This window comes from Rhinopithecus roxellana, chromosome 9 (assembly GCF_007565055.1).
Source record: "Rhinopithecus roxellana isolate Shanxi Qingling chromosome 9, ASM756505v1, whole genome shotgun sequence".
Classification (NCBI taxonomy): Eukaryota; Metazoa; Chordata; class Mammalia; order Primates; family Cercopithecidae; genus Rhinopithecus; species Rhinopithecus roxellana.
Genome location: NC_044557.1, coordinates 34,090,311 through 34,116,698, shown reverse-complemented (window position 1 = coordinate 34,116,698; position 26,388 = coordinate 34,090,311). Strand labels below are relative to the sequence as shown.

Genomic DNA, 26,388 nt, shown 5'->3' with positions numbered 1-26,388 from the left:
AAAACTGATCATTTCACTTTAAAAAAAAACCACACATTTTCTTTTTTAAAAAAATTTCTTTTCATTTTATTTTAAATTCTGGGCTACAAATTTTTTTTTTTTTTTTTTTTTTTTCTTTTTTAAGACAGAGTTTCCCTCTCGTTGCCCAGGCTGGAGTGCAATGGCACGGTCTCGGCTCACCACAGCCTCTGCCTCCTGAGTTCAAGCGATTCTCCTGCTTCAGCCTCCCTAGTAGCTGGGATTACAGGCGCCCGCCACCATGGCTAATTTTTGTATTTTTAGTAGAGATGGGGTTTCACCGTGTTGGTCAGGCTGGTCTCGAACTCCTGGCCTCAGGTGATCCACCTGCCTCGGCCTCCCAAAGTTTTGGGATTACAGGCGTGAGCCACTGCAGGCGGCAAAAAAAAAAAAAAATTTTTTTTCTTGACTCTCTTTTTTGTTTCATTATTACTTAGGGACTCCTTTATTAACTGTTTTTGGTGGTATGCTTTTTTCATGTCTATATGCTTTTCAGAGACTGAATGTAATAATTTGTTAAATTATTAGCTTGGTCTTTGTTATGTCAAAAATATTGAAAAATTATTGGCTATGTTTTTAAGTTCAGAAAAACATAAGATGATCCTTTGGAGTTTTGTATCGTGCATTGCACTTTGTTCATTTGTATCACCATAAAGATTTATACCCAAACCAAAAAAGTTTAAAATAAAGTACAGCACTGTTTATTTTTATATGTTTCACTAATCTAATGCTAATCTAATATTTTGGTTTATTCATGACAGAAGTTAACTCTAGTCTTTTCATCTATGTAGCTCTTTTTACCTAGATCGTAACAGCGGGGTAGGGAGAGGGCAGTCCGGGTTTCCTCACTCTACTTTTTAATAGGAAAATCTGGATCTGCTGTGGGAGAACATGCAGGAGTCAGGAGGGGAACATAGTGGTACTAGAAGTATATTTTAATGTTTTATGCTAATGTGTTTTACATATTGGATTCTACTCATATATTTAAAAGTGGGCATTACAAGAATAGTTTTGGTATTTTATTCTGAAATAAACTTTAGTGGAGAGTGATTGGAAATAGCACTCAGTATTACTGGGTGATACACTGTTTTTGACAGCGTTTAGGAAAGAATCAAGTTTTATCTGTGAAAAATAATTGTTAAACACATGGGACTAAGTACTGGTTGTGGTTATCTATGTATTTCATGTAAGTGGACAAATATAACCATAGTCACTTGTTTCCACTTTTACGTTGTCAACGATAAGAGATACTAATACATTTTTGAAGAATATTGATATTTCAACCAAAATAACCATTTTCAAATGGATGACCTCAATCGATAGATACAAATTGCTATCAATAGTGAAAGGGGAGGTTTGAACAATATAATAGTACAAACATCTCATACTGAAAGTAGAAGTTTTGAGAAACATACAAAGTGGGTTTTACAGTTTACAGCTGGAAAAATGTCAGATGGCTTTGGGGGCTTTCTTGTGACCACACCTTAGACCTTCGTTCTTTAGTGACAGGCTATGCCACCCTTCCTGAGGAGGAACACTAAACATTGCACCTCCAACCCTAATGTGCCTAAGAAATGTATTGGCAACTTGGATTGGAACTTTACAAAGTTTGCCAGTACATAGCATAAACCAGCCTTTATGTGACTGAGAGAGAGAATTGGGAAGATCAGTTCATTGGGATGCTAAATACAGCCTGGTTCGAATAAGAGTTAGAGGTATATTGTTAGAGACTCAAAAATAAATCCATTATCAGGACTTTCATTTGCCAAGAGAGGAAACAGAAAGTTATTGCAAAGTTTTTAGAGTGAAAAATGTAATATGTTTGTACATAATACTGTCATTCTTACTTGCTCGTATAATTTTTAAAAGACAATTCGAACTGATAGAAGAGCAGTGATTGTTCAAACAGTAAAGGTGAACTCTATCAATATATGCTATCCTTTTTTGGATGGCAAATGTGATTGAGTAGTGAAGTAAGGTCCTTGGTCCTTCACTCTGGTACTTTTAGTTGATCATCTGTGTCCCAAGCGGAAGTCTACCACTGAGTAGAAAATGCCATTTCCAGAGGCAGTTAAGGATTTCTAACGCCAACAATTCTTAAAGATCTAAGCCAAATTGTGAAGTTGATTAAATCATAGGCCAATTATAATGCATTTATCTGTTAAAGACAGTGAAAGGAAGGCTTTAAAGTGACAAATAAGAGAGATATTGGAATATTTTTTAATGATGAATTTAAGTAACTTAACATGATTTATAGTGGCATTGATTTTACCTTTTTAATAGACACTTATTTTTGAATTCCATTAAATTTTCTGTTTATAACCCATTTTCATCTTGTAAATATCAACAGAAGGACCCAGTGGGGTAGCCAAGAGAAAAACTAAGGCTAAAGGTATTTTCATTTTTTCAAATTAGCCTTGAGTGAATCAAGTTTAATGTTTGAAAATGCATGACATTTTCTGGGAATGTTAATCTTGCTACTAATGCTAAACATTATTGCTTTTGGGTCTTGCTTGGGTGCACCTTAGCTTATAAGTAGTTTTATCAAGATTTCATCAAATAATTTTCTGCTTCAAGCCTATAATTTTAAGTCATTACCTTTTCATGTTATCAAAGCTTTGTAACAGTCTTTAAATTAAGAATGTATATATTATACAAATATCACGTTATATTTATGATGTATATATTAAATTTACATGTACACATCTTACCTTGTTCCCTAAAACCTTTCTTACTTTGATTTCTTTGAATTACTTTTGGGGAAAAAAGATGAAGTCTTCAGTAATTGATTTTATTTCTCCAAAAGCTCTCATGACACTCTGTCTTAGAGCACAGTAAAAGCTAGTGTGATTCAAATGTGTAGTTTTCAGTAAAATGAAAACTTATATGTATAATGTAGAACCCTGCATTACATTTACATAGAATTTGCTGTGTTGGATATTTTAATTCATTAAAAATTATTGACCGGGCACGGTAGCTCACACCTGTAATCCCAGCATTTTGGGAAGCTGAGGTGGGTGGATCATGAGATCAGGCATTTGAGACCAGACTGACCAATATGGTGAAACCGTGTCTCAACTGAAAATACAAATATTAGCTGAGTGGCAGGCACCTGTAATCCCAGCTGCTCAGGAGGCTGAGGCAGGAGAATCGCTTAAACCTGGGAGGTGGAGGTTGCAGTGAGCTGAGATTGTGCCATTGCACTCCAGCCTGGGCAACAGAGTGAGACTCTGTCTCAAAATACTACTAATAATAAATAAGTTATTATACCTGTCAGCCATTTGTAGACTAACAGCTCAATGTTACAGCCTGACTTTATATGCCAGTGATTATTCTTGTTCATATGTTAGTAGTCGTATTCTTTGTGGGTAAAGGCATGGGGGATGTGCATGTTTTTCTTTATAAGCCTGTGATAATCTTGTGACCATTTCAAGGGCTTGGTATATTGTTTGTAGTTTGTTTTTTGGTGAAATATGAACAGATGAGACATAGTATGTGATTCACAGGGTTTTGTGATTTATATTTTAAGATCAGGAACTTTTAATGGTTTAACCTATCTCTCGTGAATAATTTCTGGGGACGAAAACAATTTTTACCATCTTATTTTTATAGAAATAGTGATGAAACAAAGGGACAATAAAATATTTTACTTCTTGATCTGGAGAAGCAAATTAAACATTAAAGACTGAATATTTTTAAAAGCAGTTTGCAGAATAAGACATGATAGCATTGCACATGCATTTTACTCTTTTGCAATGCCGGTATCTATGTTACTATTCAAACAGCACTGAAGTAGAATGAAGACTCAGTATGATCCTGAATGAATTCTGTTCTATATTCTTAAAAGACTTTAATAAAGTTTTTTAGGAAGAACTGAAGAATCTCCTGGTTGATCACCAGGAAATTCAACTAATGGAGAAACCCTATGTGATGTTTTTGTTCGTTAATCCAGGTTTTATTAGACAGCCTAGAAAGATATAGTACTTTTAGTGAGCACTGCAAATCTAATGCTCATTTTGAATACCGTTTGTGCTATGTAAGTTTTACGTGATTTTGATGGGCAAAAACATTTTCACATTTTATTATATTAAATAAATATTTCATCTTCTTTGTGCTTAAATGTGGCATTGTTTCTGCTTAAATGTGGCATTGTAAACACCTTACCTTACGATTTCCTCATGAGAGTACAAACAGATGAAATTCAGAGCTTTTGCTAACTGCTTTATTACCATGTAAAGCAAGTTGAAAGCAATACCTTCCATGAGATTTGGAATTAGCTGTGTATTTCATTTAATTGCTCTCGCAACCCTATGAACTAGAAGACGTGTTAGCTTGAGTGGCTCTACATGAATTAACAGGGAAACATACTTAAAGGAATACTGATTTCGTGATGAACATAAGCAGAAAGGGAATTCTAATTTTTCCTTTTAAATACTACAGATATGTAGTGTTTTTTAAATTTTTAAAATTTTAAGTTTCTAAAATTTTAAATCATTTTGCAATTTTAAAATGATTTAAAAATTTCATACACATGACAATTTTTTGCCTAGTTAACTAAGAAAATTAAATTATATTTAATGTTATTTACATATATTAATCTTCAAAGAAGCACGTGTATTTTAAGGACATATGTTTTTGTTTGAGCTAAACATTTTAAATTATCTTTGTATATATTCTTACAAATTACGAAAACTTTGTTCTTATGTTGCCAGTGTTCCTTTAATTATGTTATTATAGTTATGAAGTGTGAGTTAATAGTTTGTGTAAAGTACTGCTTTCATGGTGCAGTTTTATAATATTGCATGCTAATGTTTTAAGATAAGTCATACTATATTTCAAGATGGAAAATATGACAAGCTTCTAGCATTTTTTAATAGTTGATATTTTATAGAGGTTTGCATCTATTTTTAGCCACCATAAAGACTAGTGAATTAAAGTAACTTTCTGAATGTGCATTTCCTGTGTGTGGAGAAAAAGAGAATACCTTTTCACTAACTTCCTGTTCTGTGATTAAGAGATCTTGTCAATAAACATTTTTTCCTTTAATTGGAAAATCTGAAAGTTAAAGAACTCACTAAAGAAGAGCTCAAGAAGGAGAAAGAGAAACCTGAGTCAAGGAAGGAAAGTAAGAATGAAGAGAGAAAAAAGGGGAAGAAAGAAAAAGAGGATGACCGAAAGGATAAGAAAATTGCTGATGCAGACCTATCCAGGAAGGAGTCTCCTAAGGGTAAAAAGGACAAAGAAAAAGAGAAAGTGGACCTAGAAAAAAGTGCCAAAACCAAGGAAAATAGGAAAAAATCAACAAATATAAAGGATGTTTCTAGTAAAATGGCATCCAGAGACAAAGATGACAGAAAGGAAAGTAGAAGTTCTACCAGATATGCACACTTAACAAAGGGAAGTACCCAGAAAAGAAACTACTAAAGCTCTGGCATCGTCATGTTGCAGATTGCAATTTGTTACAAAATGGAAAATTGCAGTTTGTTACAAAACGGAAAATGTAATATTGCTCTGATTGGTGAAGGTGTGTAAATTAGCCATTGAATGTATTATTGGTGCTCAGCAAGTAAATTATTTGAAATTTAAATATACCGTCTCATGCTTCTAAATGTAAAAACATTTTTAAAATATGTCATAGAATATGATGTAATAACTTCTATTGATTGATCTTGTATTCCTACAAATGTATATGTATCATGAATTTTTATGGATTAATGTATTAAATACTTTCATTGATGTTAAATAAGAATATTAAGATATTAAATGTTATTTCTATGCAGAAAAAAAAAAAGCCTGGTAACTTCTTCAAGTGTGCTAAATACTCAGGGAGATAGGATTTGCCCTTTGTTTTCTTCCCTCCTTCCCCTTCCTGCTTCCCTGTTTCTCGTGGGCACCTCCCCAGGCTCATGTGTCACTGCCTTCCCTGAGTTCCCCCCCTCCAGCCCTCCCACAGCCTTTCAGGGGCCATTCTTCGGGCTTTTCATGGGTTCTCCTTCCCCTTTTCCTTCTTCTCTCCCCTCTTCTAGTCTCCCTCCCCGAGTCTTTTACTCTCTCCTTTCCTTCACTCTTCACCTTACCCCTGCCCCTCACTCCTGCATGCTTTTCACTCCTGACCTCCTTACAACAACCCCACCATTCTCCCATCATCTAGCACATAGTGCTTACCGTGTGCTACATACACTGCTCCGAGAACTCTGGCCATAGCTACAAATAAAGAGGAGAATTGTATTTAGAAGAACAATTTCAGAACATTTTTATTTATGATACCTTTATAGTGTTAGAATAACTGTAGAAAGGTTTTAATTATTTCAGATTAGGATGTGCTTTCATTTTATATCACACTGTTTTTCTATTATTTTGGTTGAATGGCATACATTTTTCATATTTGATTGTGTCATTATTGTTTACCATTTCTAAGGAATTGGAAATGTAATCTCTAAATAGAGATCAGAATTTAGCACCTCAGAAAACATTTAATAAAAGTGAAGTTTTAGTCAGAAATATAATTCTACAAATGGTTTGTACTATTCTGTGTCTCAAATATTAAATATCTAATTGTGACTACTGTGAAATGCAGTTAGTTGATAATGATAAAATCTTTGTGGTAGCATTTTTGATTCTGTTATTGTTAACCTTACTAACAACAGAATCAAAAATGCTACCACAAATATTTTATTTTCAAATAGATTTATTAATAACAATAAAAAATGCTACCACCATATTTTTTAAAACATATTTATTTACTTTTCTTTGAAGATCTTAAAAATAGAGACTTTTGGCCTAAAGATATTTCAACTCAGAAATGAGTACATTTAAGTGTAAATATTTCTAAATGTATTGTACACCTTTTTCTTATGTTAATGCCTTTTACTATTTAAAGTCAAATACTTTACGACATTTAGTTGACAGAAATTTCAACTTAATAGAATTATGCAACAGAGATGAAATCCTAGAGGATAATATCTCTAATATAATCCTGTTATTTTATTGCTTAAAAACTAACACAACTTGGAGTTTTATGTTTTGATTAGTCAGGATTCATCTTAGCTCACTTCCCAAGTCTTCACTGTGCTGATTTCTGCCTGACTTATTCTATTTTGGAGATGCTACCACTTGGTAACCAAGATGGCCCTCAGCAGGCTCTAGACTAGTCTTTCTAATTTACCAACCCCAATGCAGATGGCTCTGGGAGAGAGAGTTCCAGTTGGCCTGCTTAGGCCTGGTGAACATCTGGGACCATTTTTGTAGTTGAAGATGGCGATTCTTCCCAGGCGCACACCTGTGCACAAAGCTTTGGAGTGGGAGTTGAGTGGGTCCCACTCAAACTTCATCAAACATAGGGCTTCTGGGACAAGAAAGTGAGGCTTTGAGAACTGGATAGAACAAGAAGCAGAACATGTCCCCCAGGCATATGAAAGTTAAACGATTCTCAAACCATATCCCCGTGTTAGATCTTTTCTCATGTAATAAATGGAATGCTTTTTTTAAAAACTTATGTACAAAATATTAAGTGCTGTCTTCTCTAAAGATTTTTTGTTCTCCCTTGAAGAAGGGCAAACAATTATAAGTGAATTTGTTGAGAGCATTCTAGTAATTTTTACCTTAGTTTTTAAGCTCAATGTCTATGGGGCAGAAAATACATAAATACTAAATTCTAAACAAATGAGTGAAAATATTTTGGAATAACCTAATCATCATAAGCACATAAGAATTGTCTATTGCTATTTAGTACAGTACTTTGAAATGTTTTGGCTATATCATTGATTTTTTCCTTTGACTGTTAGCTCAAGAATTGAAACCCCTCAGCTAAAACATTTAAAGATCCTTTAAAAGCACTTGTAGACTAGAACTTGATTTATTTTTTCCCTTCTCTCTTCTTTTCCCCTTTCCTTCTCTTTTCTTTCTTTTTGTAAATGTTTCAACTAACTTTTATTGAAGTTGAAGTCACACTTTATCCAACTGCCTTAACACTTAAGCTTCAAGTAAAAACAAGCTTTCAGTCATGATTAGTGGGTTAAAGTCATGCATTGCACTCTCAGTTTTACACTTTTTATTCAGTAGGTTATTTCTGTATTGTTTACTTCATATTGTTTTCCAAGTATAATTAAAACCAGAAAGGTTACCTTTTTAAATAAGCCAGCTACAACAAGGACAAGAAATTCACAATACTAAGTAGTTGGGAGTCAGAAGCTGTTTTTGGGAAGACCTGAAAGGGTTTAATTACTAAAAATGTAAGTTTATTTTGCCTTATCCCTGACAACATTTGATTTAAATTATATTATGACATGATACTTACAAATCTTTTAAATGACATTATTGGCATAGTTTTTGTAAGCTTTGTAAGAAAAAGACATTTCACATTTTAGTAGCACAATCATTGTTAAGATAGTCAATTTTGTGAAAATATTTGAGTGCCAATGAATTTTTCCAAGGATGATGTTATGTCTTCTATATATTGTAATATTTAGATACTTCCTTTTGAAGCACTTACATCATCATTGAATTTTTTGTCATTTGTTGTGTCATCAAGTTTCTGTTTCATTTTCTAATGGCTTCATATGTGAATGAATTTTAGTTATTCCTAACATCATTGGTGTCACCATTTTGAATTTTTTTAAAAAAACAAGATTTTCAATTTTACTTTATAGGTAATTTGCATTGTATATAGATGATCCTCTCCAAATTTTACAATGAGACACTGATGAAGAAATTGATATAAATCAGTCAGCACGAACTCTCTAATTAATCCAGAGGACTACTCGAGTTAATTCTGTAGGTAGTTGCTTTATTGAGAATATTTTGTATTATGACCTGTTCAGCTATTCAAGTTTGTAACTTCAGAGGTCCTCATAATGATACTTGGATAATAAAGATTCCCCATAGACATTTGCATTGAAAAAGAAAAGAAGTAAACAAGTATCATTTTTAATTTGAAATGTTTTAAGTTAACTGTAATGTTATTGTCCATGAAATGGGTCTGGTGACTTTGACTCTATCTCTTCACATTGATTTCTTTCTCCTGTGTCCTCAATTGTTTCTTCTTCTGTTAATGCCCACTGGTAATAATTCTCAAAATTGATTGCTCAGAATATTCCATTGTAAAATGCATCTTGGAAATGGTTGTTTTCCTCATTTGTAAACTGAAGACCATGGCTGTTCCTCAAGGTGGTTCTCAGAAGCAGTCAATGTTGCGTATGTGTCAACAGCCAGCACATTGTTGGGCATTCTGTTTTCCTTTTTCACTGGTAGAATAATAATAGTAATAGTCAACCAAGATGTCTCAGTCAGGGTTTAAAAACTTGGAAGCACTGAAACTGTGATTCCTGTTCCTACTTTTGTCAACAGATTGCAAAACAAATATTTAAGTCCTTTATCCTTTGTAATGAATGTGTCTTTGTGAAATGAGTATACTGCAGCCTGATTTATTCTACTGAGATCATTGAGGGAGCGAATGCAAATAATTATAAATGTTACACATGGGTGAAGCTATAAGAATGCTTAGTTTTTAAAAGAATATTGTGACAACATGAAAACGCAAGATATAAAGGCTAGACAAAAAGTTACGAAATAAACTATAGCCTTAAGTATATGGTACAATCGAGAAGCCTAATAACCAGCCTAATTGTGAAAAACTTGTTTGTTTTGTATTCAGATCACATTTTTCCATAGACGTGATTTTATGGTCTTCAGAGATTATTTTTTACTCTGGTCCACAAAAATTGATTTAATTCTAATATCCAGTTCTGCAAGTCTCATTGTAACTATGTTTCTATGAAAAGTACATCTATCATTCTGCCTTGGGATATTTAGGAATATATTTAGTTTTACTTCTGAATGTTCTCCAGAATTTCTTGGGTTACATCCATGGTATTAAATTCATACAGATACCTTACATGGACAAAAATCATGGATTGACTGACATAATTGTAAAGCCCAGGAGTAGTTTTGGCTTTTTTCTTTTGTTATGCTGGATCTAGGTGCTCAAACAATGTTCTCAACCTCCACCTGTCTATGGACCCTCAGGAATGTTGGCTTTCTTCTCAGGCAGTCTCGTGTGCTCATCTTCAACCCTACTCCTTATGGCGGGGGGAGATAAGAAAGCTGTGATTGGTGACACCCTGGGATATGTGAGTGCCCACTTTTAAAGTGGTGGGTAAAAAAGAATTGGATTCCCCTAAGGAAGTTAGTGTGTTTTTGCCAAAAGGAGGAGGAATTGGTGCACTGAAAGCAGGCAGATGATGGAGTTTGTTTCCCCTTTTTCTACCTATCCCATTCCTACTTCTCCCCCTGCCCAAATACAGAGAGGTGAATGGGATGGGCCAAAATAGGTATTTCAGAATAAGAAGCTATGGAGCTAAACATTGGGTAGTCATGGGCATAAAGATGGAAACAAGAGACACTAGAACTTCTAGAGAGGGGGAGAGGGAGGGAGACAAGGGTTGAAAAACTAACAATTGGGTGCTATGCTCATTACCTGAGTGATGGAATCATCCATATTCTAAATATCAAAATCACACAATATACTCATGCAACAAACTTGCATGTGCTCCTTGAATCTAGATAGAAATTGAAATTATATTTAAAAATAAAAATTAAAAACTAGGGAGAAGAGAGAGATCTCATTCCAAACAATTATTGGTCAACAATATATTTAGACCATTGAAAGAATATAAGAGAATGTTGACCCGGCAATAAATATTGCCATTTAGATGTCAGGTAATGAAGTTTATTTTGCTGTTAAGCTCTCTCCATTTTGCCCCATTCTGTTTAAAAGGAAAGTTTTTGTGTTTAGGAAACTAAAGGATGGATGATATGTAGCAGACCCATAAGGTTATTTTCATGAAAACCTAGTTTGAGCTAATCTGAAAGATTTCCTCAATAACAGTCTTCAGTCTCTTATCCTTTCTTCTCCTTTTGCCTAAGAATATAATTGTGTAAGCTAGATGTTTATTCCTTGGCTATCATTTTTACATAGGAATCAATTTCTGCAAGAGCTCTGTAAGCCCTACAAAGCAGAAAGTCATCCATTTCTTTCTTCTATGTTCTCATGTAATGTCTCATTTGATTTCACTTTATGTATCTGTTTTTTGCTCCATGTTAAGTCAGGTATGCATACATCATAGAGGTCTGCCTTTTGTTTCCATCTTCTTTGCCTTATGTATCACTTCTCTTGTATCCTACTAGAGGAAGATGATCTATGCTTAAAGCTCTTATTGTTTTTGATAATTATGTAACACCAACATGCTGTGTCTGTAATTCCCATTTATTGACTCAACTAATATTTTTTAGTATCTACAGCATGCCGGGGAATGGGCAAGGCATGGGGGATACAAGAGATTGAGGTGGCTGCAATCCCTGCAGTGAAATGCTATGAAATAAGCAAGGGGCTGAGGGAGAAAGTAATGAGACTGGAGCAATTGTCAGTACGACCCACTAGTCCCTCCACCTAGAACATGCTCCTGAATGTGCTCCTGCTCTGTGTGGTGGGCTGCCTTTGTCTCTCCCACAGGACCCAGCCCAGTCATCACCTCTGCACTCAGATGTCTCTGACCCTCCCAAGTGGCTGCACCCCGCATACTCCAGTTATCACCCTCATCACATTGCCTCATTCCTGGACTTTGCTGCCAGACTACGATTTATCTCGAGCACCTTTCCTAATAACTGACACTAATAGGCATTCAATGTTTGTTTATTGAATGGTGAATATACCAAATTATCTAAAAATATTTCAGGTGTATATATACCGTTGAAGAAAATTCAAGAAGATAAACCGTGTGTGTGTGTTTTTAAATAACCCAAAAGATTGTTCAGTAATTGCATTGTTTTAACTACCTTGGAAGTTGCCTGTGACTGGCAGGCAGGGGATGTAAAGATTTTTTTTTTAGAAGAAATAAATGGTAGTTTTTTGGAAAAATACTTATTTAAATTATCTCATTTAATTCTTAAAGCCCTTCTTAGGGGTCCTGTTTTGTCCCCTTTTTTGCATTTGTGGAAACCAAAAAGTGTAGCTGTGGTTAACGCTGAGATAGAATTCAAATGGAATTCAAAGGCATCCTCTTGTCCCAGGTGCCTGAACTCTTACGAACCATGCTGAGTTGCATGTCCTTTAACTGTATTTTTCATGATGTTAAAGTGAGTCCACTCTCACCAGTCTTTGTTGAGTCCCTTCATTGGTGCTGAAACCAGGCTTTTGGGAACCTTATTGGCAGTGTTTAATTCTTTTGTAATTTATGTCTGTTTGAAGTCTGTCTGTCCAGCTTGGGTTACATAAAGATGCTTTGAATCTGGAATGGCTGTTACTGCATATCATGGAGCAGCTGTGAGTACCTGGTGGTCTCAGAATTTTGGTAAATTCCGAGACTGCTGTTGGTATACTGAGGAAGATCTGCATTCACTGATTATACAGGCCAGGAGCAACAGCGAGGATTAGCATGGTTACCTAGTATGCATGCCTTTCTGGTGTATTGATTTCCCAGAATATTTCTCAAATTTCATGTACCTATGAGCCTTATTCTTGGGATAAACTGATTTATACTGCTAGACTCCTTGCAATTGACACAGGACCACTTCTGAGCACTCACTCTTCACAGATAACCCTAGCTGGAGTAACCTGAATTAGTAAGGACACGTTTTCTTTCATCTGTACACCTTTGAATTAGTAAACCAAATATTAAAACACTAATTTTAAAAAACTTTCTAGCTTTTTGTGGGCTAGGTGTATGAAATTCTATGAAACAAAATGTTTATAATTGTTTGCCAGGTTTTCTTGAGGGAGTGGCTTGCTTATAACTCTTATGAGAAGTAAATCCTTTGTGTTCCCTCAAGTCACAGTCCTTGGATCAAGCATCCAGGGCCTTTCTGATATGCACACCTCTCTTGGTACCTCAGCCACCTTTCTCCTTGGCGCCAAATGTGTTCCCAGTTGAGGAATTTCTTACAGTCACGTGCTGCATGCTAACATTTTGGTTAAGGATGGGCTGCATGTATTATAGCAGTCCCATAAGATCATAGTGCCATGTTTATACTGTGTCTTTTTCTATGTTTAGATTCACAAGTACTTTGTGTTACAATTGTCTGCAGTATTCGGTACAGTATGTGCTGTACAGTTTTGTTGCCTGGGAACAATAGGGTATTGCATACAGTCTAGGTGTGTGGCAGGCTATACCTTCTAAGTTTGCCTAGGCATACTGCGATGTTCCCACAATGGTAAAATTTCCTAATGGCACATTGCAACATGCATTTCCACACATTCCTCAGAATGTATCTCTGTTGTTAAGCAACACATGACTGAACTTGCAGTTCCCTACCTGAAACAGACGTGTTACATAGCCACATCCCTGATTTCCTTCAGGGTCTGTTCACATGTTATCAGTGAGTCCTTTTGACCAAGTATTATGAATAGTCCCCACCCCCACTTTTCCCTAATGTGCTCCTGTTCCGTGTCTTCCCCGTACTGTCTGTCCCCATCCAATATACTCTAAATAGTTCATGTTTCTTATTTTTTAAATTGCTCTCTCCCCCAGAAGGTAGGTGTGTTGTTTTCATTTACTGTAGAAAAATGCCTTGAATTAATATGTGCTAAATATTTGTTGAACGATTAAACGCAACATACAATTTAGTAAGTTGACAACTACTACATGTTTATGGAAAGAAAGATATTGATTCTTTCTTATTATGGGCAACAGTGAATAAAGTAAGCTAATCCTGGACTTGGGTATTTGTGTCATTTATCATATTTGCTGTAAGTGGTTGATTCAAAATGCTGATTTCATTTGCTTTTCATAGCTTCATCTAATTTTAATTAAAATTGGAGGGACAATTATATAGTGATTAAATGCAAATGTTTTATAATTTCCAAATTTATCTGATGAACTGAAAGAACTAAAACCAAGGTACGTTTTAAGGGAATTAATGTGTTTTCCAAATCATGTTGTGGCCATTGCTGTGGACTGGCAGTATCTATTCACCATACGTAATGACTGGAAGGCAGCTGTGGACACCCTGTTCCTTTTGCCAGCATAGGAATGGAAGTCCTGATGATTAACACTGAAAAGGAAGACTTCTGGCAGCTTCTGGAAAAGATTTTCTGAAGCCTAAGAAAGAAGCAGAGCAAGAGATGCTCCTTTTGCTTCTGGATATCGCCTTGTCTGAAAAAGAAGCTTGCAGCTGGGGAGCTCTGATTGCCAGTCTGAGGGTGAAGCTTGACCTGAAATGCAGCCAGCCGCCTCTGCACTTCTTGTTTGGTTAGATGATAAATTTCCTTCCTGCTCAAGCGTTGTAAGCTGGCATTTTGGTAACTGCAGCCCCAGGAACATCAAAACAGACACATCTCATGTCATAATTTTGAACGTCATAATGTCATAATTTTGAATATTTATTTCATTGCTACATCATTGCCACTTGTACCTCATAATAAATCCATTTTGAAAACCTTTCCTGTGACTGAATTGAGCTTATATGCATTTACTTTTCTTAATTCATTTTTGCTTGCTTTTTCCCTCAAATTTTAGAACTAAAATGAGTTTGGATGGCAAAAAGGTTTTTGGAAACACTGAAATAAAATCTTGTAGGGCAAATTTATCCATATGGGTTGTTAAAGCACTTGTAGTCTAGAATGTGTTTTTGTTAAGTTTTAAAAAGTTTATAGAGGTCTAGAGGAGGAAATGTATAATATGATCTCAGCTTCTTTGGAGTTTACAATATTGTTTATTTTTGTACTGATTTCATCTCTGGAAATAGCTATGACCAGGTATTAACTATTTTATAATATACCTTCCACTTTGGACAGGGCAAAAAAAATGAATATTTTTTGCTATGTGCTTTTGCTTTCTCCTGTTTTTCCTATTTTTGCAATTTCAATTTTAGAGACAAATAAGTTCAAGTTGGCTAGAGAAAGCTGACTCTCAGAAGCATTGTATGTCGGAATGTTGGTATACTAGTAGTATTTGAACATGTAGCATTATAATTTTTTTTTTCAAATGAAACTTCTAAACTCATTAAGAATGGGGTTTTCAGGCAGTTTGAATCTTTATCGTTTGGTGAGAAAACATTTCATTGCTTGTATAACATACGGAACACAATTTGAGAGCCTGCTACAAGTGGGGTCAGTGAAGGATGACCCTGTAATTTTTCATTCAGACAGTTTCGAGAGTGAAATAATTCCAGGACAGCAGACATAAACTGGGAGTGTCTCAGGCAAACTAGACTCATGGCACTGAAATGGTGGATGCTGGAGTAGAAATACGGATCTCTGGTACATAGGAGTAGAAAAGTACTAATGTGAGTCCCCTTCCCTCTTCTACTCAGCTACTGGAGTGCGCCTAAGAAGCCCTGGCCCTGCAGGGAATCTCCACAGCCATTTAGACTTAGCAGAGTAGTCACACCACTGGGTGTATTCAGCTCTTCAGCAAGTGTTCATTGTGCAGTTGCTATGTGCCAAGTGTTAGCTGAGGTGCTGAGAGTGATAAATTACTTGATTCTTGAGATTCTTAAGCTTTTTCCCATTCATTCAACAGAACTTGGCAATGAATCATTCCGTACCTGTTCCATTAACAGTTGAGGGAAGTAAAAGTGATTATTTAAATGGTGAAAGGGAGGGCAGCCCTAAATATGAATTTGAAATATGATGTCTTTTACTAGGGCTTCATCTCTACCTCCTCCTCCCTGAACTTGAACTACAATTAGTATCTCTGTATAATCCATTTGCAATCTGTCTTACAGTTAGAGGTAACTTCGGTGTAGAACACAACTGTGTGTGTTGGTGTCAGGTGTACTAGTGGTGAGTTTTGTGTGGAAATCGTGTTGCAAATGGTAACTGCAGGAAATGTAAGTGATGCGGCAGGGTCCTGTGTATCTGTCTCTGTCCCTTCTAAAATTTGGAAAGAGGGACGTGGGAGTATGTTTTTGTCGATAAAAGAAAAATGAAGAGACATAGAAAAAACAGTGAAAAAGGAAAAATAATAAAAAAGAAGAGTAATACATCGAAATGAGAATTTTCCAGACCACATTAGTGTGCATACATGAGCTGCACAGAGCTGCTTAAGATTAGAACACTGCCCTTCATGTCACCTTGACCTTCCTGCCTCAGGCTGTGCATGCACAGAGCACTCCCTTTAGTGACTCTGCTTGCTAGGAGATTCTTAATGAGGTCAGGAGCAGTCCAGGATCAGCAAACGCAATCTTTGAACTCTTGAATTTAGCTCTTTTCCAAATAGTTGGATTTAATTGAGGATCTGTTTTAATGTTCCACATACAAAATACCAAATAACTTCAAATAACTTACTTAATATAATAGATTTTAGACTGACTTTAACTTTAAAATCAGTTTTCATATACCCTGATATCTTATTTTTCTTAGGACTTGTAAAAGGAAGAACTTTTAAATTTTCATGTATTTTAGCTGTTATAGAATAATATGATTACTTGTAGGGATTTCCTTTAGAAGATAATAAATAGTTATGTATGATTTCTTTTTCTTTTTAACTGTTTTTCAAGTAGAATAAATAAAGATATAAGTGAAAACATTGAGTGCACCTGAATAACAGAAAATTCAAGTGCGTCTTAGTTGCCTCATTGCTGAATTCAAACTTCAGGACTTAGGAATTAATCGTTATGAGCACAAAAGGAGCTTGAACTCATATTGAACTTTTGGCAGGTTTAGACATGACTATTTTAGAGATTCATGAACATTTAAACAATGATTTTGTTTTAATTTGAAGTAAAAAGCTAACGTAGACAAAGATATTAACACATGAGCCTTTAATATGAAGTTGAAGAGTAAACTATTTTCCTACCTCACTTTTTAAGCATGCAATTTTAGAAACTATTCATTACCTGCACTATTGATTAAATGTTTGAGAATATTATTTTTCCTGGTTTAATATGACAGAAAACCCTACAAAAACTCGTTAACTTTGTGAATAAAAAAATGCAGGACTTAAAGAGAGATCTACTTCAGAGCCAGCAGTCCCGCCAGAAGAGGCTGAGCCACACACTGAGCCCGAGGAGCAGGCTCCTGTGGAGGCAGGTAAGCTTGTCCTCATCCTCGAGTCTCGTCCAGGTATGCTTGAACCTGGCAGGTATCCCCATTTGCAGAATCCTGTTTTACCTGGAATTTGTTTCACATTGTTTACAGAATAAATATCTACTTTTTTTCTCGTCTGAAATTATATAGTATTTTTCTAGTAGAAATTGGCATAGGATAATTTTAATTTTTAAGATCAGCTCTAAGGCAGACAGTTGTTCTTTGTCCAAAACCACACATTTAGGAACATCATGAACTGAATGTTGTTTCTTGATTCCAATTCCCGCACTACTGTACTATATTACCTTGAAAGTGAAAATATACACAATTCTACACTCGTGTTATCATTTGTCACGTGATTTAATAGAGCTAGTGGTTTCTCAATCTTTTTTATATGAGAGTCTCCTGTCTATCTTAAAAGACTTCCCAAACCTCCCTGTGGCCATCTATGGAGCCTGTTTTGTGTCTACATGGGTTCATAAATCAAGCATCTCTGTAGTTAACCCAAAGTCTATGACTATAGGTAAGAAAATCGTGAAATATTTTAATAAGTTAGTAAATTTAATAGTCTCTAAATCTCTGGTTTTCTTATGCCACCTATTGGAAGTTTAAGGAATGACACTACATATTTACTGAAAAGTACTAGATCCAAATGGTACTTTGGCTGATTTTATCACGTGTGCTGAGGAATAACATTTGATTTTTCTTCCTTTAAGGCCAATATGTTGCTCTGAATTTTGTTATTTGTTGAATTTTTAATTCTAGGACAATGTGTTCTTTCTCATTCCTGTAGAATTGCTATGATCATACCATAGCTCCAGAACAGAGAGTAACTTTTAAAACATTTTATAATTTAATGTGTGTTTGGATTTAGCACCTCAAATTTTACTTTGTACTAAAATAAAACCGCTCTTGACCCCTACGTTTCTTTTTATCTGCCACCTAATCCCTCTCCTCTCTATAATAGCCACAATTTTGAAAGAAGAATCCACAATTACTTTTTTACCTTATTTTCCATTCACTTTTTTAACCCACTACACTCCAGCTTCTGCATCTTCCAGTCCCCTCCAGAGGAGAGAATATTTGAATGTTTATTTCATTGTAAAATTATGGAAATCTGAAATGACATGGAGCCCTCACTAAGTTGAAAGCCAGTGCTAGTAGCAGATGATTCTGGAGAAGTGTGTGAGGGCTCAGTTGTGGAGGTATTATATTCTGCTCCTAGGAACTGAGACTTTCACCAGTTTGGGCAAAGATAGCCATTAAAGAGTGAGTAGAGTGCACCACCCTCCACTTCTGGTAACTCAAATTATATTCTCTTTGGATGGTGATTTCAGCAGTTATGAACCTGGAAATCCAGTTAGGAAGCTATCTTAGGCTTGTGAGAGCGGATGGCAATCAGCAGACTCTATAATTGTGCAAGACTACATATATAAATGGCTTGTGAAATAATAAACAATTATTAAAAATAGGCATTTTTATGCTTTGGAAATGATTTTGTAGTGTGATTAGCATAGCAGATATTACATTTAAACTCTTTTCCTTCCTGAGGTCTAAATTATTCTATTTTTTTGTCATGGGAGATTAGCTCTTTGACATAACTGATGCCACTGGCATTACCTCACATAACAGCATTTGTGATACGAAGTGTGGTGCTACTTTTATTCACTGAACATAGATTATATTTACTAGAGAACTTGTAACAGTATCAATATAGTTATAGCCTCTTGTTCATTGTGTGATGTTGCAGTTAAATCTGATAATCTGTTAAACACCACAGTGTTTTTGGAATGTCATCATTTATGTTCACTTTTGTAATTCACTTTATTTGAATCTATGGCCTTCAGTGTCAGATGTGGTTCTCCAAAGCTGAAAGGATTGTCAGTTACAATGTAAGGTTTTCTACTGACACTTCCTGACAAACCTGAGTCGGCCACCTCTGAGTACTCAGTCCTCCCACCCGCAAGAGTGCCCTTTCTCCTCTCAGGGAAGATAGATAATGGTTGGCCAGATACTTAAATCTGTATTGACCTTATCTTCCACATTTGTGTCTTTATTCCCAACTATTTCCCTTTATGAAAGCTTTGTTCCTCCCACTTTATTTTATCATTATTGCAAATTTTATTAACTAGAAACTGGAGTCATTTTGCTTTTAATAAGGCTCTTTTGTTAAATAAAAATCTGAGTCTGACTTAGTTTTCTTTCTTTAAAAATCTTACTGAAAGTCTTTTAACGCTTAAGTCTGTTGATAGAATAAAAAAATTTCACATATCTACCATGTTTGCCAGCACAGAACAAAAAATGGTAAGCTGACAGAAATAATGCATAGTTGCTTAGTCAAATGTGTTCATTTTAATGTGTATGCACTAATACCATATTTGAGTGTTAGGGGTCCATGTTAATGTTTGAACTTTTCTACTTAGCTATGTTTTGCAATTATTTTAGAACCTCAGAATATCGAAGATGAAGCAAAAGAACAAATTCAGTCCCTTCTCCATGAAATGGTACATGCAGAACATGGTATGAATTAAAATCTGCTCTTTGTTTTGAGTTACTAAAATAACACTTAGTTATGTAAAATGACTTGGACATTTGTTTTAAAATGTAAAGGCTAATTGGGTGTTTGCGTTTTTTAAAAAGTTTTTGAATTCAAAGTTAGAGAACAGGTGTTGTTTTTGAAATAGCACCAAACTTGCTTTATTCCACTTCACTGTGGAGAACCTCACTGCATACATCTAAGAGAGAACTGGTGGGAATAAATGAGAATGAACAGATTGAAAACAGTGATCCATCAGGAACAGAAGGGGGGGGCGGAGAGGAGGAAAGTGGGACACAGGCCCACGGTCAGGCTTATCCAGGTGTCGTCCTCCACCTCGATTTCACTTTATGGTTGGCTGGTCACCACAACAAAAACGAAGACACATTTAATTGCATAGGTTGCACTAAGCAGACAGGAAAAAAAACTTGAGAATATAAAACATTTTCCCAGTACTTAAATTTTAAAATTTTTCATGGCGAGCTCTGTGTAGAGGATCCAGAAACTAATGTTTTAAGGTTTTATAAGGCTGCTTCTTGAAGCATCCCTTGATAAAAACAGAGATCGTGATCCCAAAACGTAACTCAAGAAGGGATTGTGGAGTGGGCAGGATGCTCTGGAATCCTGATTCTCCTGATGGTTTGGTGATCCAAGGGTGGCCTAAAGGAAAATAAAATTATATTTCTTAAAAACAAACAATGCCCTATAGTATAAACTATTTGTTGCCAGTAGATGCTGGGGGTGTAGGAGCCTGTACCCTTTTATTTCTAGCCTCTTTGCCACCTGGAAAGCTACTCACTGGCCTGTATGAGCAAGTGCAGGCTTCCCCTTCCTCACGCCTTCCCTCCCCACTGCACCCCAACTTTAACTTAACAGAAGGAAAATCCAGTCTAAATAAATAAGTGATTTAAATATGATGGGTTAAGTGCTGTTATGGTAATAAAACACGGGATGCTCTTTAGGTCTTACTCAGAAGCGGGGTCAGAAGCGGCTGGTGTAGACCTTTGCCAGGCCAGTGCTATTTTAAGCAGAGGGCATATGCCAGAGACAGGAAAGGACCTGAAAGTAGTTCAGAGTGGATGGCACGTGGAATGTGTAGGTGGAGAGTCATGAGAAAAAGAGTATTTTTTACTTGATTCTAAGAGTAACTGAAGCCATTGGGGAAGGTATTTAGGAGTGTTGTGCCTTCTGTCTGTAGCATGGAAAATGCATGGGAGGGATTCAAGAGTGCAGCTGGGAGACGAGACGTAGGTTGTACAGGTAACAATGATTTGGGATGGTAGCAAACTTGCCTCAGCCAAGGGAGGGGATGGAGAGAAATAGACCCCTAAGATGTTTAGGCGGTGGGAGGTGGGCAGGCAGCCAAAAGAGGGAAGTAGTCAAGTCTAGCACCGTGTCCTGGCCACAGCCTCCTTCTTGGACTTGTTCTTTTCTTTAATCACATTTAGAAAATCACATTTATGGCCCATGGCTATAAATAATTCTTTGTATGTTGATAGCTTTTAAATATATAGCTGCAGCCCTGATTGCTCATCTAAACTCCGGGTTTACCTAACTGCATACTTGGCATCTCAATTTGGATGTCTTATGGATGTCTCACACTTAAAGCATGCTTGCCACAGAACTCATGATTCTTCCCACACCTCACAGCTCCTCCTCACCCCAGTCCTCCCCAGATTTCTTATACTAGTTTTTCATATTTTAGTTAATGGTCCTCCTACCCTCTTAGTTGCTTAACTTGAAAACTCGAGAGTTTTCTTTGATTTTTCTTCTCTCCTCACATATAATCCATCAGCAAATCCTGTCAGCATTGCCCCAGCACTGATTTTGGCTCTCTAGGGCCTCCGTGTGACCGTGGCTTCTTGCCATGACCATTGCAGTAGCACAGTAGCATCCCGCTGGGTCTCCCTGTTGCCATACTTGCTCCTCTGTAACCTGTGCTTAATGTGGCCCAGCCAGTTGTGCCTTGTCTGATCCCAGCCTCTTTTTCCCCTTCAGTGACTTTTCTCTAACCCAACTGGCCTCTCTTTTCCTTGTAATTGCCAAGCCTATCACTGTTTTGGCACCCCTGCACCTGGTATATCTTGCGCTGAGATGTGTGTCCCACCCCTGCCCAATCATATCTCTCAGACTGAACATAACCTCCCTGCCTCCATCATGATGCATTCACAACTGGATTCAGGTCCTGCATCTGCCATTGATTAGCCATGTGGCTTTAGCACAGGTTTTCAAGTTCTTCATCTTTCCAAGTAGGATACCAGTACCTACCTCACAGGGAGAATATAACAGCTACAGAGGGCTTGACCATGCCTAGAGTCTCGTGAACCCTTAGGACATTTTTCATGGTAGGCTGTCACTGAGCAGTGGAGACTCAAAGATAGTGTTCAATGTTTGACTGGTTTCCTTACAGAAAACGGGAATACTTCCATTGAACAGCTGCATATGAAAGCTAAATCCTGCTAGTGTAAAAATCATCAAATTTCAGTGGATAGAATGAAAGCAGAATAAGGAAAGAGGAGTGTGATAAAAAGAAAAAGAGAAGGAAAATGTGCAACAGAAATTCAAATTGGTGGTTTGCTGAATAGCAGAAAATCTGAAATGAGGAAAAACAATATTGCAAGCTATGAGGAGAAGACAGAAAACAAATAGCATCATCATAAATAGGCCTGCCTGATTCACTAACACCCGAGAGCATCACCTTGCCACACTAAAGGGAGAGTAACTAAGGAAGGCTTCTTGCAGTCTGGGCTGGGGTTACAGGTAGGGTGATTCAGTAGCTGTACAAATGACAATGTCATTATTACTCTAATAATGATGATAGTCACACCTAAATACTTGGGGCCAGGCATTTTTCTAAGTGTTTTAATCTTCACAACATTGTTATAAATAGATGTTATTCCCATTGTATGGGAGAAATCTGTGGCGCAGGGTAGTTAAGTAATTTGCCCACAGTCACACAGCTGGTATGGAAGAGCCTGAATCTACAGCCATGCATTCCAGACACCATACTCCTCCTAATCCCTGAACTGCACTGCAAAGCCAAGTCCTGCCCATTCACGTTCTTTAGAGTATTGTACACAGGAGATACTCTGCTGGAAGCCAGGTCAAGTTACATTGGGATGAAATACCCAGTCTTAACCATGTTGCAGTGGAATAATGTAACATGTCCAACCTCTACACAAAAGAAGCAGAGCAGTTCAGTATATCATAGAAGTTAATCACAGAAGAGAAAGTAGGCATCTTTGCATAACTTAAAGCCTAATAGGAACTTTTGAATATATAGTATGATTCGGGTAAACCTAGCATATGACCTAGCATATGTGACCTAGCATATGATTCATTTTTATTTTATTTTATTTATTTTTTTGAGACAGTCTCAGTGTGTCACCCAGGCTGGAGTGCAGTGGCACCATCTTGGCTAACTGCAACTTCTGCCTCCCAGGTTCAAGCAGTTCTCCTGCCTCAGCCTCCCAAGTAGCTGGGACTACAGGCATGGGCCACCACGCCTGACTAATTGTTGTACTTTTAGTAGAAATGGAGTTTTACCATGTTGGCCAGACTGGTCTTGAACTCCTGACCTCAAGTGATCTGCCTGCCTCAGCCTCCCAAAGTGCTGGGATTGCAGGCGTGAGCAGCCATGCCTGGCCCTAGCATATAATTTAGATAGGTGGCTAGTTACTCTTTGCTATAGAATATTTGAATAGTCATTTAAAGTTGTTACCTGGAATTCTATGTAAATTCCCAGGAAAAGGCCATAGAGTAGCCTTTTCTCTGACCTGAGGATAATTGAAGAGGCAAATATATTAGTAATAATTAGGAATTATTTTATTCATTCATCAAATATTTAATGAGTGCTTCCTGTAGCTAGACATGGCCCTAGGTGGCTGGGAATATATAATGAATAAAATATATAAGCTTCCTGTCCTGATATACAACATCCTAATGAAAGGACACCTGTCCCCCACCACATATACTTAGGCAGATTAGCACTTGGCCAGAGGAAGAAAATAGCTGTAGAGTGGACAATGTTGTCTTCAGTGGCCAAAAGGAGGGGCAGGGGAAGCCCCAGCAGCAGGAGCAGGTGTGTGGCGGCCCTTCACAAGGGGCTTTTGTGTCTCAGTTGGCTGTTGCCAGTGGGTCCTCACTATAAACCAGTGTCACTTTGTTCATTGTTATAGTTGAAGGAGAAGACTTGCAACAAGAAGATGGACCCACAGGAGAACCACAACAAGAGGATGGCGAGTTTCTTACGGTGACTGTTATAGATAATAGATTTAAGACCCTGGAAGTCGAAGTATCTCATGAAGGTAGAATACTTTTTTTTCAAGTTTCAGGATAAAATATAATCAATGACTTATAATTACTGAAGTTTTTCTTAAACCCCTTTAAAATGGATATTTAACTTTTGCTTAGATTTTTAAAAGTTGACGCTTAAAGCTTCAATTAAAGCGAATTTTTTCTTAAAATAGATATCTTGATTTTGGTTCAAAGCACTTTTCAGGAAAACTCAGAATATACAAATTTCTTATAAATAGTAAGTCAAATACTTCAGGAAACTAGTGTTACTATATTCTTCTGCTTACGGTGCTATTTGTTAAATGAAATTCAAACAACTGATGAAATATTGGACGTGATAATCTATCACAGGCTCATGTTCTTACATGAACTCTGTAATTACAGTGAGCAAAACACAATTCTTAGCTTCTGTACCAGGCATTGGCAAACTTTTTTTTGTAGATAGCCAGAGAGTAAATATTTCAGGTTCCCCAGATCATACAGAGTCTGTTCAGCTACTCAACTCTGCCATCACAGCATAAAAGTAGCCTTCAATAGTTCCTAAGTGGGTCAGTGTGGCTGTGTTTTTATACAACTTATTTATAAAATCCTACCCAACATGGCTGGTAAATGCAGCGGCTTGAGCACAGCTCACTCCAGCCTTGACCTCCCAGGCTCAAGCAATCCTCCCACCTCAGCCTCTCCTGTAGCTGGAACCACAGACATATGCTACCATGCCCTGCCAATTTTTAAATTTTTTATAGTGGCAAGGTGGTTATGTCGCCCAAGCTGTCTCAAACTCCTGGCCTCAAGCAGTTCTCCTGCCTCAGCTTCCCAAAGTGTTGGGATTTCAGGCATAAGCCGTTGTGTGTCCAGTTAGCAAACACTTTTTAAAAGCATAAAAATAATGAAAAGTAGTTTATCTACTTTGCACAATACTAAATATTTTGGAAAATAACTTTAGAAGCAGGTAGCTCCTACTTTATGAGTACATGTATTTCCAAAAACTTATACCCATGCCTATTGTTTAGAGCAGGAAATGCACTTTCCCATAAAAATATGGGATGGTTTTGTTTTCAAAAGAATTGTGTATAATGCATAATTTTCTGTGAAAAATACAAGCACACAATCCTTTTGAACATCTATATGATTGTTTTTTGCTGCAGTACACATTGAAAATAGGCACTTATAGACTAGCTTCAGAACTTTATCCCTTTAGTAATCATTTATGTCATGATTTCTTTGGAACAGTGTTTCCAATTTCTGAGTAGGGATACTGATAAAATGGTTTCCACATTTCCTGTTGCTTCTTCTCTACAGTCTTTGGCCAAAATGGCTCAGTAAGATTGACAGTTGCTCAGAATTTTGTATCTACATGTTGCTTATGCAACAAATTTCAGTTAAGATTCTCAAATAAACAGAAGCACGAGGAATTTTATATTCTTAAAGTTAGGAGTCACAGATTGGGAGTAGGAAGAAACACTTCTAAGAAGTTCACAAATTGCAGAAACCTTACTTTCTGCTCTAATCTTTAATTAGGACATAGATGCAGTTTGAACTTAAAAGTTGGTTGTTAAAAGTCTTCAGAAAATAAAAATATTTATTCTTTATATATGTATTAAATAAAATTAACAAGGTCATAAGTGTGGTGACGGTCATACAATGGCAGCTCTTTTGCTATCTGAGGTGTACGGGTTAAGTGTTCAACACATTTACCCTCCAGCTCCCTAAGGGTGTAAAGCCTCTGCCACTGTTTTTCTCTGTTCCCATCCATAGTTGCTGTACTTTCGCTCTAGAAAATGGTAGGACAGGTCCAGGAAATAGCACATTCTACTGGGATGTGAAGTGGATTAGAAATGAACAGCTTTCCTGGTTTGACCTGTGTCACTGTCACTCTAAGTTGTCCTCTCTCTTTAGTCCAAGGGTGGTGGTTGTCAGCCTTGTGGGGTTGAGTGGATTGAGGAGAAGAATGTGTGAGACATCCCACAGTGTAGTTCTAGTGAAATATAAAAGTGTTAAACAGCATTTTAATTGATAATCCCATTTGTTAATTTTTTTAATAAAATTAATGATAAGCATAGATTCAAAGTACTTATACAGGATATATACATACCATTTTGTAGAAGCATTAAATATCAATCTAATATATATATTTTTTCAGAAACTGAGCATAGTTACCATGTGGAAGAGACAGGTGAGATTTTAATTTAATACTGTTATTTCTTAATTAGGGTGAGTCTTCCTTTAAAAGGGCATCATAAAGTATATAATATCTATTATTAATGATATATTTAAATATACACAGCATATGCAATTAATAATTTTATTATATGTTTTATAATTTATGATATTTCTTTTTGAATATGCTTTTTTTGTGTTTTGATGCCTATTTCCTGAGGATAAATTCTCAGTAGGATTACTAGTTCAAAAGATACAATGGAATTGCATGTTTTGTAGCTTTCAATTACAAAGTCAATGAAAGATCTAAATCATGTTTTGTCACATGCCAGCGCGCTTAAAGGGCATGGCCATGGGA

The 26,388-nt window shown here is 36.4% G+C and overlaps 1 protein-coding gene across 8 annotated transcripts in view; it reads left to right on the top strand.

Moving 5' to 3' along the window:
* The window catches only part of ASPH (aspartate beta-hydroxylase), a 227,846-nt gene that overhangs the window by 55,526 nt on the left and 145,932 nt on the right, over positions 1 to 26,388 (top strand). For 6 of the 8 annotated variants that reach the window (XM_010360355.2, XM_010360353.2, XM_030937465.1 and 3 more), the window contains 4 exons: positions 16,952 to 17,044; positions 19,487 to 19,561; positions 23,756 to 23,884; positions 26,014 to 26,046. In XM_010360355.2, coding sequence (XP_010358657.1) covers positions 16,952 to 17,044; positions 19,487 to 19,561; positions 23,756 to 23,884; positions 26,014 to 26,046 — 330 coding nt within the window. Of the gene's footprint in view, positions 1 to 2,368; positions 2,411 to 5,080; positions 6,513 to 16,951; positions 17,045 to 19,486; positions 19,562 to 23,755; positions 23,885 to 26,013; positions 26,047 to 26,388 lie in introns of those variants that run through there. The other 2 variants (XM_010360363.2, XM_010360362.2) reach the window with 2 other exon arrangements.